The sequence below is a fragment of the Euprymna scolopes genome, chromosome 1 (assembly GCF_053919585.1).
Source record: "Euprymna scolopes isolate OS-2025 chromosome 1, ASM5391958v1, whole genome shotgun sequence".
Lineage (NCBI taxonomy): Eukaryota > Metazoa > Mollusca > Cephalopoda > Sepiida > Sepiolidae > Euprymna > Euprymna scolopes.
The window spans coordinates 135,403,470-135,421,055 of record NC_136482.1 but is presented as its reverse complement, the minus strand read 5'-3'; the positions used below and the strand labels follow the sequence as shown (position 1 = coordinate 135,421,055).

Genomic DNA, 17,586 nt, shown 5'->3' with positions numbered 1-17,586 from the left:
GCTTAAGAAACACATCAAATGTTGGCTAATATATGCAAATTGGTAATCAAATCAGTAAAATAAATAATTGTTATGTTTTAGATTATAATTTCGACACAACTTGTTTTAATTCCTTTTATACATTTTTTTTCTCAAAACCTATTTAATAAAATAAAAAAAATTTTTTTCTGTTATCGCCATGGTTCAATGCACAACTTGTAATGATGCGCATAATTACATGTATTGTAGGTTATCAATCCTTGTTTTAAAATACATGAAGTGCAAAGTTTTTTGTTTAGAACAACCGAACAATCTAATATTTTTTAAATTAATATAAAATATAAGTTCACAACATCAAAAACAACTCTATATTCAATTTAATCAATAACATTAAATTAACATTTTTAAAATTAAAAAAAAAAAAACAACAGAAAAACAAAATTTTAACCTTTGTAGTCCAACTCTTTCACAGTGATTATGCATTATGCAGTAAGTAACAGGATCCAGAGGAAATTCCATAGTGATTTCTCCATCAATCTGTATAATTTCCTGTTGATAATAATATTCTATTCTGAAAAAATAAATATCTGTCAAAATGTAAAAAAATTACTCTTCTTCCATAAAAGTAATATTCTAAATATTCTTTAAATAAAACAAACAGTTATTTACTTTTACATTTTTTAACAATGCACTTTTGCAACGATATGATTCATGCAACAAAAACACAAAAACAGTATCTCTTTCCTGGATTATGTTGGGTGGCAGTAAGCTACTTACCTTTTTATTTTCCTTAGGTTATCAATTTTCAGCGTATTACAAATATTGTAGTGCAACAGACTATTTTTATTCATTCAAGAGACATAGATTTTGCATTCCCTGTATAGCATAATTGCATATTAACTGATTGCAAGATTTTCAGTTTTAAACACTAAACGGCCTTAGTTGCTTATATTATTCTTGCATAAATCATTTTTTTTTAAATATTTATTTACCTTTTACTAAATTTTTTTATTTCAAATGTTAAAAACGTCATTTACTATATAATGACCGCTTAAAAAAGGATTGATATGCCATAAAGCAGACAAACGAAATCAATTTCCATGAGTCTTCAGAATAATTTTCTTTCAATAGCTACTTTTCTAAAATTGCTTCTCTTTTCAGTCTCAAAAGAAGGGAAGAGAGAAAGAAAGAGAAAAACCTCAAACTTGAAGAATATTTTCTTTTATAATTCTTTTTATTATTTGTTTAATATTATTGTTGACTGTCGATTAGATAGGTTTTAATTCTCTCTTTAGATATAATGGACTACAATAGTGTTGATTGGTTTGAATTTTTACCAGCAGCAACTGTTGGTCATTGCAGTAAGTTAACAACTTTGCCTATTCTGTGATCTTTTTTTCTCCATTAATGCACGTTCAGTGTAAGGCCTTACTCTCTCAATTCTGTTCTTGTTGTGATAATCGTTGTTGTTTTTATTATTGTTGTACTTAGCATTGTCTTTTTATTGCACTCTTTAAGCCAGATAGTTTTTATTTATTTTTTAATTATAACCCCTTTGTCTGACACTTTTTTGAATTTAAGGTGACAACTTATCATATGAAGGGAGATAAACTTTTCTTTTTTTTTTCAACAATTGATTTTAATTTACAAAAAAATAATTTTAAATCATTTTGAAAACGTTTTTTCTTGGTTACTTTAAAAAAAAACTTTTCCAAAAGGACTAAAACTCTAATCGGTTATCTATATATATAAAAGCGAAAATGTATGTATGTATGTATGTATGTACGCTTTTCCTCAATGTCCACAAAAGGCTTTCAGAGAAGCGCTTGCTCGGTTCACAACTTCTTAAAACTTTTTATATCATCTATAAATTGTAATATCTCAGAGTTACCCACGGAGCTCGCCTGTCTATTTAATTTTATTGACTTTCAAATGTTAATTATTCCACATTTCCCGCATCGGCACGCGTTACATTCGGTTTTCGGTATTAACAAAAGCGAAACTCGACTCTAATTACAGGCCGAAAGCCAGTTGTCTCCAGAGAGCTAAGTAACGTTTGTTCAATGTCGACTTCGTCATATCAGACTGTAGCTTTCATTTCGCTCCTTCTAATAAACAGGGAGCGAGTTTTTAAAAACAAACAAACCGATTTATTCACCGCATTCAAAACTGTCCCATACAAAATGCTTACTGCTGAATGCCTATCGCCGTCACGTCAATCAAAAACGCCCACCTGTTTTTTTTTTAAACACTTTACTATTTTCCAACTGCGCGTCGTGAAGGCTTCGTGTTTTTTTTCACGGGCACCTGTTTTTTTTTCACATACCCCGAAAAACACCCGGGCAACGCCGGGTACCCCTCGCTACTCTTCTATAAATATAAAAGCGAAAATGTATGTATGTATGTATGTTCGCTTTTCCTCGATGTCCACGAAAGGCTTCTTTCAAACAAGCGCTTGCTCGCTTCACAACTTTTTAAAACTTTTTATATCATCTATAAATTGTAATATCTAGGAATTATCCACGGAGCTCGCCTCTCTATTTAATTTTATTCATTTTCAAACCTTCATTATTCCACATTTCCCGCATCGGCATGCGTTGCATTCGGTTTTTGGTATAAAAAAAGCGAACCTCAACTCTAATCACAGGCCCAGAGCCAGTTTGTTCAATGTCGACTTTGTCATATCAGACTGTAGCTTTCATTTCGAGACGAGGGAGCGGTTTTTAAAAACAAACAAACCCATTTATTCAAAACTGTCCTGCACAAAATAACTGCTGAATACCTATCGCCGTCACGTCAATCAAAAACGCGCACCTGTTTTTTTTTAAAACACTTTACTATTTTCCAACTGCGCGTCGTCAACGCTTCGGGTTTTTTTCACATACCCCGAAAAACACCCGGGCAACGCCGGATACCCCTCGCTAGTAATAACATATCTCCTAATTTCTGGTGTAGTGCTACCGGAAGTAGTGACAAGTCAAATCAGTTCCTTCACTTTTATTGTTCTTCAGTATTTCTATTATGAAGCGATTTATGGAAATAAAATATAAGAAAAGAACATTATTGAAAAGTATACAATAAAAATTAACAAAATTACACAGATAAAAATAACAGTCTTTATTTGCACTTTAATAATAAAATTAAAAATATAGCATTTGTTGTTTCTTTTAACTAGCCAATATAACTGTTTGTTTTTATTCATTTATATTTCAAAAGAAATGAAAATCTTTATTGCTTTTGTAAATGAAAATAAATTGTTGAAGCAATCTTTGTTAAAATCAACTGCTGAAAATTTTTTGGAACAAGTTGTAAGAAAGTTATTTCTCTTAAAATGACAATTTACCACTTTAAAGTAAAAAAAAAAAAAAGTGCCTTTCTCTACTTTTTACATCATCCCACATATCATTATTTATTTATGGAATTTCTTTTCCTCTTGCTTATATTATTATTTAGTTTCCACTGAAAATAAAATGTCTTTGGTTATTGTTTCATTTCACTTAAATTGCATAGGAATACTTTAAAGAAACTTGAATGCCATAGTATGAAATTTGTGTTTCTTTTGTTTCATTGTGTAATGTATTTTCTTTTAAAACAAATCCTCTAGAAAGTTCTGTTCAGAAAAATTGTCACATGAATGTATCTTTTATTTTTATCTTCTATCTTTATCTTTTAATTTTTATTTTTTGGTTTTGGTTTAGTGTTTATGCATCTTTTACCCTTTTCTCTCCTTTAATTTTATTTTCATCCAGTGCAATCATGTACAGTAAATTGTTAAGAAATATGATTTTCAGTTATTTAATTTTTTTTTAATGTAAAAATTATTTTTTGTTAGAATGCACTTTTTTGCTTTTGTGAAAAAAATATTTTGTACCTTCATGAATTTTATACAAAAATATATATTGCATTTTATTGCTTAAAATATTCTTTTAAATTACTTAAGCAGTTATTTTGTTTAAATTTCTATGGTTAATTTTAGATGTGATTTATGTTTAAATTAAAATATGATTATTAGTCAGTTAGTCTTTACTTATACTCATTGTAAAATCTGTATATGTTAATCTATCTGTTTAAGATACTAAGAATTATTTCTGAATCAGCCATAAAAAATGTTTAAAGGATGTTGTATGAGGATCGTTCAAAAAGTAAAGTCTCTTATTTTTTTAACTACGGAGGCAGGAAGAATACCATTAAAACAACTTTTGTGCTTCAGAACTTATTTTTCTGTATAGTCACCACCATTCTCAATGCACTTTTATCAGGAATTCAATGATGCACCTTTTTTTCTCCTGCACGTTTATGACAAGGGTTGCTTTCTTAGAGTCTCACACCGTCAATATCTGCAACAGAGAGATGAAACTTTCAGGTCATGAATTCATAAGTTCAGTCATCATAACAATTCAATTTGCAATCTCCTCTGATATATTGAGGCAGAATAAAAAAAATAGGTGGCCTTACTTTTTGAAGGCTCCCACATATAATTTAAATTGTATTTTATTAAAATATACATTTTATCAGGAAGGGGGATCTTCACCTGTACTTGTACATATTCTCAAATCTGTATACATAAATTTATGAGCTATCTAAGAGTTATTTCTTGTTGCATTTTAAGCCAGGATTCTGTTATAAATATTTAAGGAACGCCCTAATAAAATCCATTGTTTCTTTTCTCATAATTTCTCATAACTACAAAATATTGTTTGTTGCATGCTAATTATTGCAATTCTTTTGCATTGAGTTTTATGAAATTACTTTTCAGATTTACTGATTGATGCCTTCACTATTTGCAGTTTCTTAAATCAGACAAATCATTATTGTTGTGTATTACAATTTGTGCTCAGTTATTTCTGGTTTAGCTGCATATTTTGTATTCCTCAATTTACAAGAATATTATTTATCAAATTGGTAGATATACACCCCCACCTTTTTTAAGATGTTTGTTATGTAGTAGTAGTAGTAGTAGTAGTAGTAGTAGTAATTATTTATTATTATTATTAATATTAATAATAATAATAATTAGATTTCTAATGATTAAGCACAAAACTTAGATTGTAAAAAACAAAAAAATATTTAATCATGTTTCAATTTTTAAGTAGATATATGCTTTGTGTTTAAGATAAAATGACACTCATGGAATCGCCATTTCCCAAGAGTTTCTTCATCATCTAAAACTTTTATAATTTAATTTTGTTTAAAAAAATCTTCTAATTAAACAGCACTAAATCTTTAGGTTTCTGCTTTTAGGTGGGAGCTCCAGTTTGCTTTGTAAGTTTAATGTAACATGATTCCTTCTGTGCAAAATTATGAAATAACATTTATAAATGGGGTTTCAGGGCTGAAGATTTGTAAGAAGATGAATGAAGACATTTTTTTTAATTTCCTTATTTAAAAATTTTGTGATTAATCAAGCCTATTTCAAAGAATTAAAAATGATATACATCTATCACCAAATCACAGCCAAAAGTATGAGTTGACTGTAAAGATTTTCTTTTGGGACTTCCAAAGCTTTAAGTATTCTTAATAACATTTGGATAAAAAAAATAAATCTGAAAACATATAAATACGAAAGGAAACCAGATATTGAATTTGTTATCCAGAGTGTTTGGGATAAATTTGGCTGAAAATATGGAATAAAAACCCTGAAAACTGAGAGACTCAAGTGGGACACCAGTTGATTGCCAATGTATGTGTCATTTGTCAACAAACATACACAACTTGAGTTGTTTGTTTTATTCATCAATTTTTGATATAAAGGAAACAAAACATTTTAATAAATGAACGTAGAAATTGGGGTGATTGACATAAATTTGATACTTTATGAAAATGGCCATAAATTGACATATTCTCAAAATTCAAAGTCAATCTCTTGGAGGATCTTTTGCTGATAACAGTTCATTGAAGAAGCTTCCACTCTAATCTCTGGCCATGACTTTAATCTAGAACATACAAACCTTAGTGTGCTTTTGAGATGCCTAAACACCAGTTTGATCTAGGTAATCAGCTCATCCTTGATGTTGCAGGTGGTATGGTGTCTTTCTAAACTATTCCCTACACATAATAGTTGCAATCATACAAGTTGAAGAACTGGGTACAAGGACTGGTGAAGTTATGAAAGTGTTCATCACTTCTTGGTTTTCGGTAAGGCATTATCATATGGATACACCGGTTCTCATTAGATTAGGGAAGTTCAGCAACGTTGACCCTGGATTGTGTCAGATGAGTGACAATTTGGGAATACCAAAAGTAATGTATCATCTCTTCTAACCAGGATATTAGATGCAGTTGGAAACATTTGTAAATTTGATATTCCCTTCAAACTTCCTCCACATGAGGAAGCTAGTTAAGCCTCCCAAGTGTGAATACTGCACCATGGTTAAGATCAAACTAACTTTTCAGTGTTTAGACACCAACTGTTGCAGAGTTGGCTAAGATATGAACAAATCTTTTTTCAAAAGATTAACACAGATGATAAAAAGATTTGAATGAGATGCCATAGTCAGAGACAAACAGGATCGATTTTTGTCATATTTATTATACATTATTATGTGATAGGAGGGGGTGAAATATTAATTTAGTAATAAAATTGGGTATTTGAAAGAATAAAAAATTGTCTTGGATTTTTAACCCATTAAGTCCCACTCTCCTATTAAAAGGAAACCAAATAATATCATTTTAAAATTTATGAGATAATATATGTACAGTATATATGTAAAATAAAATATGTAAAATTTATAAGATAATATATGTACAGTATGTATTTAAAGTACAGGATGGAACAATAAAATTATTGCCCCAGAAAAGATGACCTGATTCCATTTCCATTTGATGAAAACTGGTTTTCTTTTTTTTTGTTGCTGATCAGTTGGCCAGTTGCATACAAATCCAAAGAGCGATAGGAATCTTCTAATCATGTCAGAAAAAGTGACACAATGTTCAGCGAGCGAGATTGGAGATGCGCCACTGTACAACTCATGCTCTCTACTGATCCAAGTTATGACAACAGGACCATTACCAGCACCCTCAAAATTCAAATTCAATACTTGAGGGTACAGCTCAACAAAGTTTCTGGTCATGGTTATGATCTTTGGTGTGGTTTCAAGTGAGGGCCACATCATCCCACCTCACATTTTTTAAGTCGGCTTGAAAGTCAACACCAAAGTGTATCTGGATGTGCTGAAGTGATGATCCTCTGCTGCAATCGGGTATCTGCTGATTTCAGAAGGAATGCTATGACATTGTACCCTTCTCTCACTGGCCCACCTCCTCCCAGACCTGAACTTGATGGACTATTTCGTTTAGTCATACATCAAGAACATCACCAACATAACCTCCTACAACACTAAAGCCAGCCTAATTGCCGGCATCTGCTGAGAATTCGCCGAGCTCCCGCCAACACTTGTGGAAAAAGCATGCTCCCAGTTCCAGATCCGTGTTGAAGTGGTGATTGAAGCTGAAGGCGGCTACATTGAATATGTCAGCTCTACAACATAATCAAGTTCCCTGAATTGTTTTTTTTTTAATAAAAGTTTTAAAATAAAGCTATAGTGTTATTTTCTTTAAGGCGACAATTTTATCATTTCACCCTGTACTCCTTTGTACTCCTTAATGTATAATAACTCTATAATAATTTAAAGGATAAAATTTATCTATATTCATCAACATCTCTCTGAGTTGTTGGAACCCTCTGAATAATTCTTGTGAAATTTGCTAAAATTCTATTTGTTTGATGATGTATGAACTTATGAGTCTTGCAGTGATAAGCCACTAACTTATTGCCAAAAGTGCAATGTAACTATTTGTATGAATTTACTTTGTTCTGTGTATATTTTATCTTGAATGTATAGCTATTTTGAATTTCTAAAATATATCACACAAACTCAGTGTCTTACTTATAGGAGAACCAATATTTCACTTTCTGAATAAAATAACTTTTTCTTTTCAATTTGTGTATTCCAACCCATTTTCAATGATTGCATTAGTTTCAATTCAATAGTAAAACATTTAGATAATCTGGCTTGATAAAATGCTATCCCTGAGATCAAGTCCATTTGAAAATGTGTTCTATGTTTTGTCTACATTTTGGAGGGTTTTGCTTTCTAAAGTGACATTACATATTGTGTCAGGCTAAGCACCTTTCATTTTGAATGCCACCATGAATTGGGGTCTTATGATTTTTTAAGAATATTTAAAAAAAAAAAAAAAAACTTTCTTATTATTGTATTACTTGTAGAGTATTCATAATTATCACACCTGTATTTTTCAACAGATTTATGTATCTTTAAACTTTAATACTCCATTCAACATTCAATGTATTTATGCAAGTAATTGAATTGTTTATTTGACTTCATAAAGCACACTTTGTAAAACTGAATTGTACAAAAACTTTTTCTATGATTTATTTTTTAAATTTTTTGTAAATGTTATTTTCTTGTTGGATTTTGGAAATTTTATTTCTTTTTAATACATTTTTAATATTTTCCAATTTTATCTCTCTTTTCCAGCAGCACGGAGACGCCGGAGCAGTATTGACGATCGTTGTTTTGATGCGCCAACTGCCCCTAAACGTCCTCGCATCTTCTTTACAGAAGAACAAAAAGAAATCCTGCGGCAAGCCTATGCACAGGACCCATATCCAAATCAAAACACTATTGAGGGTTTGGCAGCCGAACTGAATGTCGGCGTGAAGACGGTCATCAACTGGTTTCACAATCACCGCATGCGAGCCAAACAACAACAACATCCGGTGAGTGGCAGCAACAGCAACTCCAATTCTCAGGGTGATGGTCAATTCTCTGTGAAAACTGAGCCGAATGAGGACAGCTCAAACCATAGCGAAAGTTCTATCATATCAGAGACTACACCTGACCGCAGCGGTGATGGTGGCCAATGGATGTTTCCCAAGTTTGAACCTGTTCAAAGGAAAGCCTCCACGGACAATTCAGTCGAGGCTGAAGAAACTAACTCCGAAAAAAAAGAACAGTGCTCAAAAGATGAGACAAGTCAGGATTCGGTCAGTAGAAACCACAATAATAATAATAATAACAATAAGGTTAACACTGCTTCGATGCAAAGCGCCAACACTTCTGTGGTTAATAAGCGCAAACGAGCCAATCCACAGTGGGTGTTTGAAGGAACTCAGCTGGATAAGACGCATAGCCAGGAAAACATGTCTGCTAAAGATAATAACAAACTGAATAATGCTGAATCAAGCAAGGACTTAGAAGATGAGAATAATGACAGGGAAGATTGTGAACTGTCAAAGTTCTCTGATCGAATCAGCAAAATTCAGAAACTGCAGAAACGAATCTCTTCAGCTGATGAGGAATGGGAGGAATTTGATCGATCTGCCAGTATAGAAAAAATTCAAAAGAATATTACAGCTAGCCAAGAAGAGACTTGGGAGTTTTGAATTCTTATTAACAACAAAGAAAAAAATTAAATATTTGCAGTACACACACACACACACACACACACACACACACATATATATATATATATATATATATATATATATATATATATATATCATTGAAGACTTCATTTACCAATTCTATATATTTTTATAACCTATTTCCTTTGTTTGGGTTTCCCTCTTTACTCATTGAATATCTGTATGTTGTACAGCCTGGACAGATATCCCATAGGTGTGGAATGGCCAGCTACTCATGACTCTTTACGTCTTATTATATTACCATCTTTATCATTCATTGAAATTTGAGGAGGTTTTTTTTTTTTTTTTCTTTCTCATTTTTGAGAAAAGTAATCTCAAATTTAATCATTTTGACACCAATTTCACACCTATCTATCTATCTATCTATCTATCTATATATATATATATATATATATATATATATATATACACACACATACATACACATATATATATATATATATATATATATATATATATATGTTTGTGTGTGTGTATACATTGCATACACAAATCAATTGTCCAATTATTGATCTATATGCTGAAAGACCAACAGAAATTCAAGTATGACTAAACCTACCAGTTTCTCCTTGAAATATAAACTTATATTTAATGCTTACTTTCCTTTTTGTTAAGCTTAAAGTTCTGTTTTTATTTTATTTTATTTACCACTTTGAATATGTACAACAACAAAAAAACAGCAAAGCAAAAAAACAAAACAAAAAACAGTTGTATAGTTTTCACACCCGAATTTTTTCCACTGTTTTTTCCCCATTCATCCCCAAACTGTATTTAGCTGTTCAATCAAAACCACCACCTTATCCTCTTTGTTTTCTAGACTTATTATTACCATCATTATTATGATATACATTTTCCTTTTCTTCCCACCAATTGTTTTTGTTACGATATACGGACTAAAGGTTTTTTGGAAAAAAAAAAAAATGAAATAAAATACAGAAGAACCTTTGGCCCTTTTATGCTCATGCTTGCCCTTTGTTGCCTTATTCTACTTATTTTAGGATAAACGGGTGGCAATTGCTTTTTCTTCCTCTTCCCCATCAAAAGATTCCTCCAACAATTCCCACATTATCACTATCATCCTCATCAAAATGAAGCCTCTTCCATATAGTCATAAAATATATACACCATTTTCCTAACTAGTGACATGCATACACATTTCTCTCCAAAACTTTTATATCAAGCATTCATCTCAGGAATTTGTTGTCAAATATCAATTTCTTTCTTTTTCTCTTTCTCTTTCTCACTAATAGAAAAATATTCAATTTTTGTGTTTTCTGACTTTCATCCGCCCATTTCTTGTTCAATCTCTAGAAAATAACTTCTCATACTTACTAACAATCACTAAAATGTACAGCAGTCATTCATTTATTTATCAAGTGTGTGTGTGTGTGTGTGTGTAAGAAGTGGAAAAGCCACAAAATATAAAAGACCAAATCATACCACAAAAAACATCAGTAGACTATTATATAATTAGTTCCTTTTTATTGAGAGACACTTTTTCAAAAACTCTAGAAAAAATTACTGTTAATAAAAAGAAACAAAATCTATTGATTTTTTTTAATACGATTTTTATATTTTGTGCTTTGTCCATTTTCAATTTCATTTTATCTGTTTGATTTTATCCTTAAATAAGTCTCTCTCCACACAAAAAATGAATGAAAAAAAAAGTGCATTTTAAAAATATTTGAATTTCAGATTCTGTCAAATTTTGTCTTTGTCTATCATCCTCACTGGGCTTAGTTTATCTCCTTTCTTTCTTTTACCTTCTTTTTTATGCATTTGCTCTGTAAAATGTGCTGTTCCTTACAGCCCCTTCCCCCTCCACAAACAAAACAATTATTATGAAGAATTTTCCCCTTCCTCCATTGCTTCTCAAAGCTGTTGATCTTGACTGCCGTCCATGGCACAGCATCATCTGTTCAGAACATAGGCAAATAGAAACCCTGTGAATCCTGTATCATCCCAGATTGTATTGGTTGAATGACAACCATTGCACATCATAGTCTATCTTTAGAAAAGAAAAAGAAAATATGAAAAGTGTTATTGCGTGAACGGATGCATCTAAACTGGGCATCTTCGTATACATCACGCCATCTTCCATTATTTACAAAACTAATGGCCATTACTGGGGCAGGATAAATGCCAGATGGCTACCTTTTTTCTTTCCTTTCTTTTTTAAACTCTCTGGTACAAACTCAAGCATTTTTATACTTAGAGCACATTTTTCAAATTTCTGTAGTTCTTAAAAATTATAATCTAAAACTCTAAAAGAATATATTGTTAATATTAAAAAAAAATCAAAGCTGATTTCTTGGCCTTTTAATTCTCTTGCTCCAAAATATGGATTTTCTACTTAAAAACAAAAACAAAAAAAAAATGTAAAAATATAAATATTTATGCCATTTTCTAGTTTACTTTAAATTTCAACACCTTTGAATAAAACCTGAACGATTTATTTATGAACAACTAATTCCATCCCAGCTGCCACTTTTTTTTTTTTTTAGATAACACCAAAATAAGGCCCACCTTTTTTTGGAAACAATTATGAACCTTTTTGCATCCCACCCACTTGGAATGTTTATCCAGGCATTTCTTTTTGTTTTTCCCTTTTGCAGTTTTCCTTTATTTTATTTCCTGCTGTACACACGCCGAGATTGGCTGTCTAATTCGAAACTTGATTTTTCAACTATAAGTTCTGTCATTCTACACACATTCTTTTACTGATAACCAAATTTTTTCTTGATTTTTTTTCCTCTTTCATTTTGTAAATCTTTATTTTCAATTTTTACATTTGTTTCTGAAAGTTTTAAATCACTTCTTCCCTTTGTATATTAAGCCTGTATTTTCTGTATCCACTTTTTAGTATTGGTGTCTCTTGAGATATTTTTCTTGTAAATATCTTGATACATTATAGGAATTAAGTAATATTTAAAAATTTAAATTTTTATAAATTTTCTTCAGTTTAGTTTACTGAATATTTTCTGAAAGCTTTACCTATTTATCTGTTGAGCCACTTTTAGTATAGATCAATACAGCGCAAACACTGCATTTAAAACCTTTTTGTTTTTCTATGTTATTACATAATAATTTAAGGCAAATTATGTAATGGTTGCAACTCCTGCTAATGATGAAGAAAACTTGTTTAGATATTCAAAGAAGGTCCAAACCAAACTTTGTTTATGACTTTCAAAATGGATAAAAAATTTTGATAAATTCTTGAGGTGATGAATGCAACTTAGTCATTTAATACTCATTTCATAATCCAAACTTTTAAACAAAACGTCCATTGAACTGTGTTGCTATTGATCATCACTTGACATTTTATTAAAGTTTTTTATTCAAAAACAAGCACACATACACTTGTATATGATGGTTAAGAAAAAAGGAAAGAAAGATATTTTTAAAACTGACTAATAATATAAATGTTTGCTATGTTATTTGTTATGTTTCTTTAGTCAAATCCAGCTCCTCCTCATCCTCCTGATGTTCAGGATTGCTGCATCATTGTTCTTGCCAATTAGTTATGGAGATGTTGGTTATGCCAAAACAAAATATCTCAAACCCAAAAAAAACAAACTAGTAATATTGATTTCATTCTAATAATGCTAATGTTTTCCCATATTAATGAAATAATCACTTTTTATTCAATTTTGAGGTTTCTCATTTAATTGAACTAAAGAAAATGGTCTATAAATGCCCCTCCCCACCAAATTATATTGTTGCATAAGACATTTGTCTGTTAAATGCTTTCTAGTTTCCTTTTTTTCTTCAAGTCTTTTTCTTTTTTTTGGGGGGATTAAAAAAAGGAAAAAGATCACCGTTCTGCCCCCAGTCTTCTTTGGCCCCTGCCCCCTGATTCATTAAGATGAATAAAAATCAAGTACCGTCAGATCAAATTCCATTCTTGCAAATTGAAGTATTAGTGCCATGAATTGTCATGCCATTCATTCCACACCTATGAAGCTTTGAGGTTGGCTATCTTATGTTCAATACACACACAAACACACTCATACAGAGAGACAGATTCAAATGTGTTCACCTCTGTGTTGACAACTAATTCTGTCATTAGAGGTGAGCTCTGATAATACTTATGATGCTTAAAGATAATAGACAACTATTTCATGTTGTCTGCCTCCTCCTCCCGTTCCTCCTGTTCCTCCTCCTCTCATACAATGTAAGATAATATTTGATTAATTGGCATTCGGTGAATCTTGTGGTCATTAACCACATTATAAAGTTTATACATGCTAGAAGCTCTTTTCTCTATTCATATTTGAAAGCTTTGGATTCTTAAAAAAAAACAAAAAAACAAGTGTTATGCTGTTGTTATATATCATTTTGAGAATGAAAAAAAAAAAAAAGAAACATTTTTTTCTATCTTGGACGCTTAAATATAATTATGTGCAATGGCCCTAGGAACTACATTTATGGCTAAAACTTTTCTTTAGTTGAAATTTGTAAAAAAGCATGATGGATTTGTTTTATTTTATTTCTTCATTTTTTACAAGGTCCATTTGCTTGCCATTACTTTTCTTCTATGATAAACATTTTTTTTTTCTTGATATTTTTTCTCTGCCATTTGTTATTGCTCCTTTCATTTTTTTTTTATTGACCCCCCCCCCCCATGTCCCCTCAGAACCCCCAAATTGATTTAGGATTTTTTTGTACATACTGTAGATCTAATCTTATGTCTGTCACTATTGTTTCCCTTCTCCCTCACTACTTTTTTTATAATCTTCCCAGCAAAATGCAGCTACTTTTGTGCCTATGACTTCTTACTCTTTACTTCTGGCTAATTTAAAAGCAAGGAATTATTATGAATTCTCTTTTGATCTTCAAATATATCTGTCTTACCCTCACTTGCTTTCGTTGAGATATTTCGAATTTAAACTTTTTAGTTTTGCATTCATTCATAGACAATCTCTTTTTATACAGACTAATCTGAAAATGTCTTCTTTGTCTGTTTCTCTCTCTTTTTATCCCCCTATCTCCCGTCTATACCCCATTCTCTTCTCTATCTACCCATCTCTCTTTGCTTTATATCCCTGTCTGTATTTCCCTGTCTTGTCTTTATCTCTCTCTCTTTCTGTATATATATATATATATATGTATATGTATGTATGTATGTATATATATATATATATATATATATATATATATATATATATATACACACATACATATATATATATACACACACACACACACACACATACCTACCTCTTTTTTGTTTTCTCTTCTTTCTACATCCCCTTTGCTCTTCATTCTATTTCTCCTTTTCCTCCTCTCTCTTTCAATCTCCTCTTTATGTATTCCTCTTTCTCTTGATAACGCTGACAAAATTATCACAATTCTAAGATATTTATAAATTTGAGACACTCACAACAAGAACTTCTATTGAAATCCTTTCTACTTTTTTCTATATTTCAATAATTGAAAATTTCCTTTTTGCAAAATTACAAGGTAAAAACCATTTTAGGTGTTTAATCATCAAACATCTGAAAATATGGTCCAGAAAAATATTGAAAAATTTGGTTGAATTCTTTAAATCTAACCTAATCTTACTCTATGAGTGCATCTGCTTCATTCAGATTATAAACCTATGTTTTTCTGAGAGTTGTATCTTCTTTAACTTAATATTCAACTTCTTTACCTCTGCAGAAATGACATGATTTGGATTTTTATATCTATATATATATAAAATAGTGTTGATTAAAAACAGTCATTTAAAAATATACCCATAGGTAATTATAAATTTAGGACAATTACATTTAATTATCAATAATTTGATTTAATTTGAATATTTGCATGTATTTTTTGTCAATACTTATAATTAAATATAACTTTAATGTTCATACAATCTATAAAAAATACTCTCATATAAACTTTTTAAAATTACTCAATTCTACTCTCTTTTTTTGTTTTTCTAATGAAAATATCTTATATTTAATACTAAAAATTTATTTCCTTTTAAGAATGTAATCGATGAACTTGAAGAAATTCATTTCAGTAAACTTTACAGAAAAAATATTTTTTGTAATTTAATTATACTCTTGTTTGCTTCTTTTCTTACCATTTTCTATTTGAAGTAAAATTCTAATCATGTATATGCTTTTATAAAAGCATAAAAATTGTAACTTTCATGATTCTTATAACAACTAATGCTGCATCTCTTGCTGCTCTGTTATTATTGGCTGAAGTTACTTGTTTCTCTCCCTACACAAATGTGCAATTCCTCCCCTGCCTAACTAAACCTATTCTAAATAGACTTTAAAGATAAAATAGTATCTTGATCAACTTCCAATGTCAATTTTGTAAGCTAGGCTTAGTGGCTCTCTTATTATTGCAAATTATGACAATTTTGTTCCCTATTTTCAGTTTACTTTTTAACTTCTTGCTTCTTTTGTGAGTGTTGTCTTTTTTGATGTTTGTTTGGTGATCTTGCCTTGCCCTAACAAAGGGTTTTCACCCTCCTCTTCATTCTCTTTTCTCCCCACTCCCCATTGTAGTGATAACCCTCCTTGAATCTCGTATCCACCTTCTCCACCTACATATTTGATGACAATCAACGTTATCTAAACTCTTCTGTTCTTGTTTTGTAGCTGATATGTGACAGACAATCACTGCTGACCTTTGAGTTCTTTACAAAATAAACACAAGTTGCTCAACCTAACTCAGTACAAAATTAAACTTGTTTCAAATCCTTAGACTCATCATCACGATTGATAATTGTTATGTGTACAGGATTGAATTATCACAAAAAAAAAAAGAGAAAACATTATCTGTTAATATAAATTACATTTGTTTTGTTCCCTTCAAGACATTTAAACAATTGCCTTGATGATAAAATTGTTATTATAAATTAATATCTTGATTATTTTCTTCTTGGCTTGTAACAAATATACGTTTTTTAGCTTTAATGTATAATGTTCTATTTTATTAGCTAATATATGTGTATAAACTTCTTTGTACTTCTCCATTTTTATTTGATCAAAAGGTGCTGAAACTGCAGATTATTATTTTAAAATTAGTTTATTTTTATTCAGATATGTCTTCTTGTGCTCTTTCTCAAAATTGAATTCGTGAAAGCTTTAGAATCTGTAGATACCCTTATCTTTTTTCTTGATTTTTATTCCATTTTAAGTAGATCAGAATTATAACAATCAACAACATTAGTATTTTCTCTTTCATTATTTTATTTTTTTTCATATTTAAAAAAAAAAATGCTTTTGATAATTATTTCTTGCTACACAATTCGTTTTTTTTAACCCCATTAATCCTTTTTCTTTTTTAATTAATAATCATTAAAATAAAAATTAGCTGCAAAATGATGTCCCTTGACCATTTGCTTTGAACCATTTAAAAAAAAAAAAGGAGCTTTTGTTTTTATAAAATAATCATCTTTATTTAAAACCTTGTACATTTATTAAAAAAGAAAGAAAATTTACTTTTTCAACATCACAATTGAAAAAATCCCTAACCATATTACTGCCAAAATAATTGAAGAAAATAAAACAAAGACTATCTTTTATTCTTTAATATTCCATATACAGAAACAAAAAAAAAATGCTTATTATACATACATTTTAGTTTTCTAATAATCATTGATTATTCAACTTTTCCAAATTATAATCCTCCAATTCACAAGTCAACTGTGAATCTAACCATATCCTGGTTACTTGCCACCACCTCGATCTTTTTAATTTGTCTCGGTGAATTTTCTCTTTTTTTCACCAGCCTTTGTATGACAATGCTTGTAGGTTCTATACATTTACACCCCTTTTTGTGTATGCTGTTTTTATCACTAATATTATTGCTGCTTATATTTTTCAAAGAAAATTTCCCTCACTATTTTTCTCTATTCTTCCTTTTTATTTTTGTTGCCAAAATCATGCATGCATTTCTTTTTGTTTTTTTCACTTGATATTTTTTATCTACATTGTATTTCACAGAGACTTTTTTGTGTCTCTATATTTACTTATTCAAGATGACATCTCACTTGAAATTGTTATTCAATGAAATATTCAATTTGGTGTCATTTTTTTTCTTCTTTCTTTTTCTCAGCTTGCCCCCCCCCCTCTCTCCCTCATACAATTGTACCCTTAGTAAATTCAATTCATTCTTAACATGATTAAAAAAAAAAGCAAAACAATGGAATT

General features: G+C 30.3%; 1 protein-coding gene across 8 annotated transcripts in view; it reads left to right on the top strand.

Annotated features, from left to right (window-relative positions):
• The window catches only part of LOC145280019 (homeobox protein cut-like 1), a 971,332-nt gene extending 961,835 nt beyond the window's left edge, over window positions 1-9,497 (top strand). For 5 of the 8 annotated variants that reach the window (XM_080131683.1, XM_080131675.1, XM_080131698.1 and 2 more), the window contains 2 exons: window positions 1,275-1,340; window positions 8,478-9,497. In XM_080131683.1, the coding sequence (XP_079987809.1) occupies window positions 1,275-1,340; window positions 8,478-9,385 (974 nt within the window). In that variant the 3' untranslated portion in view covers window positions 9,386-9,497. The remainder of the gene's footprint in view (window positions 1-1,274; window positions 1,341-8,477) is intronic. The other 3 variants (XM_080131692.1, XM_080131665.1, XM_080131726.1) reach the window with 1 other exon arrangement.
• The last annotated feature ends 8,089 nt before the right edge of the window (window positions 9,498-17,586 follow it).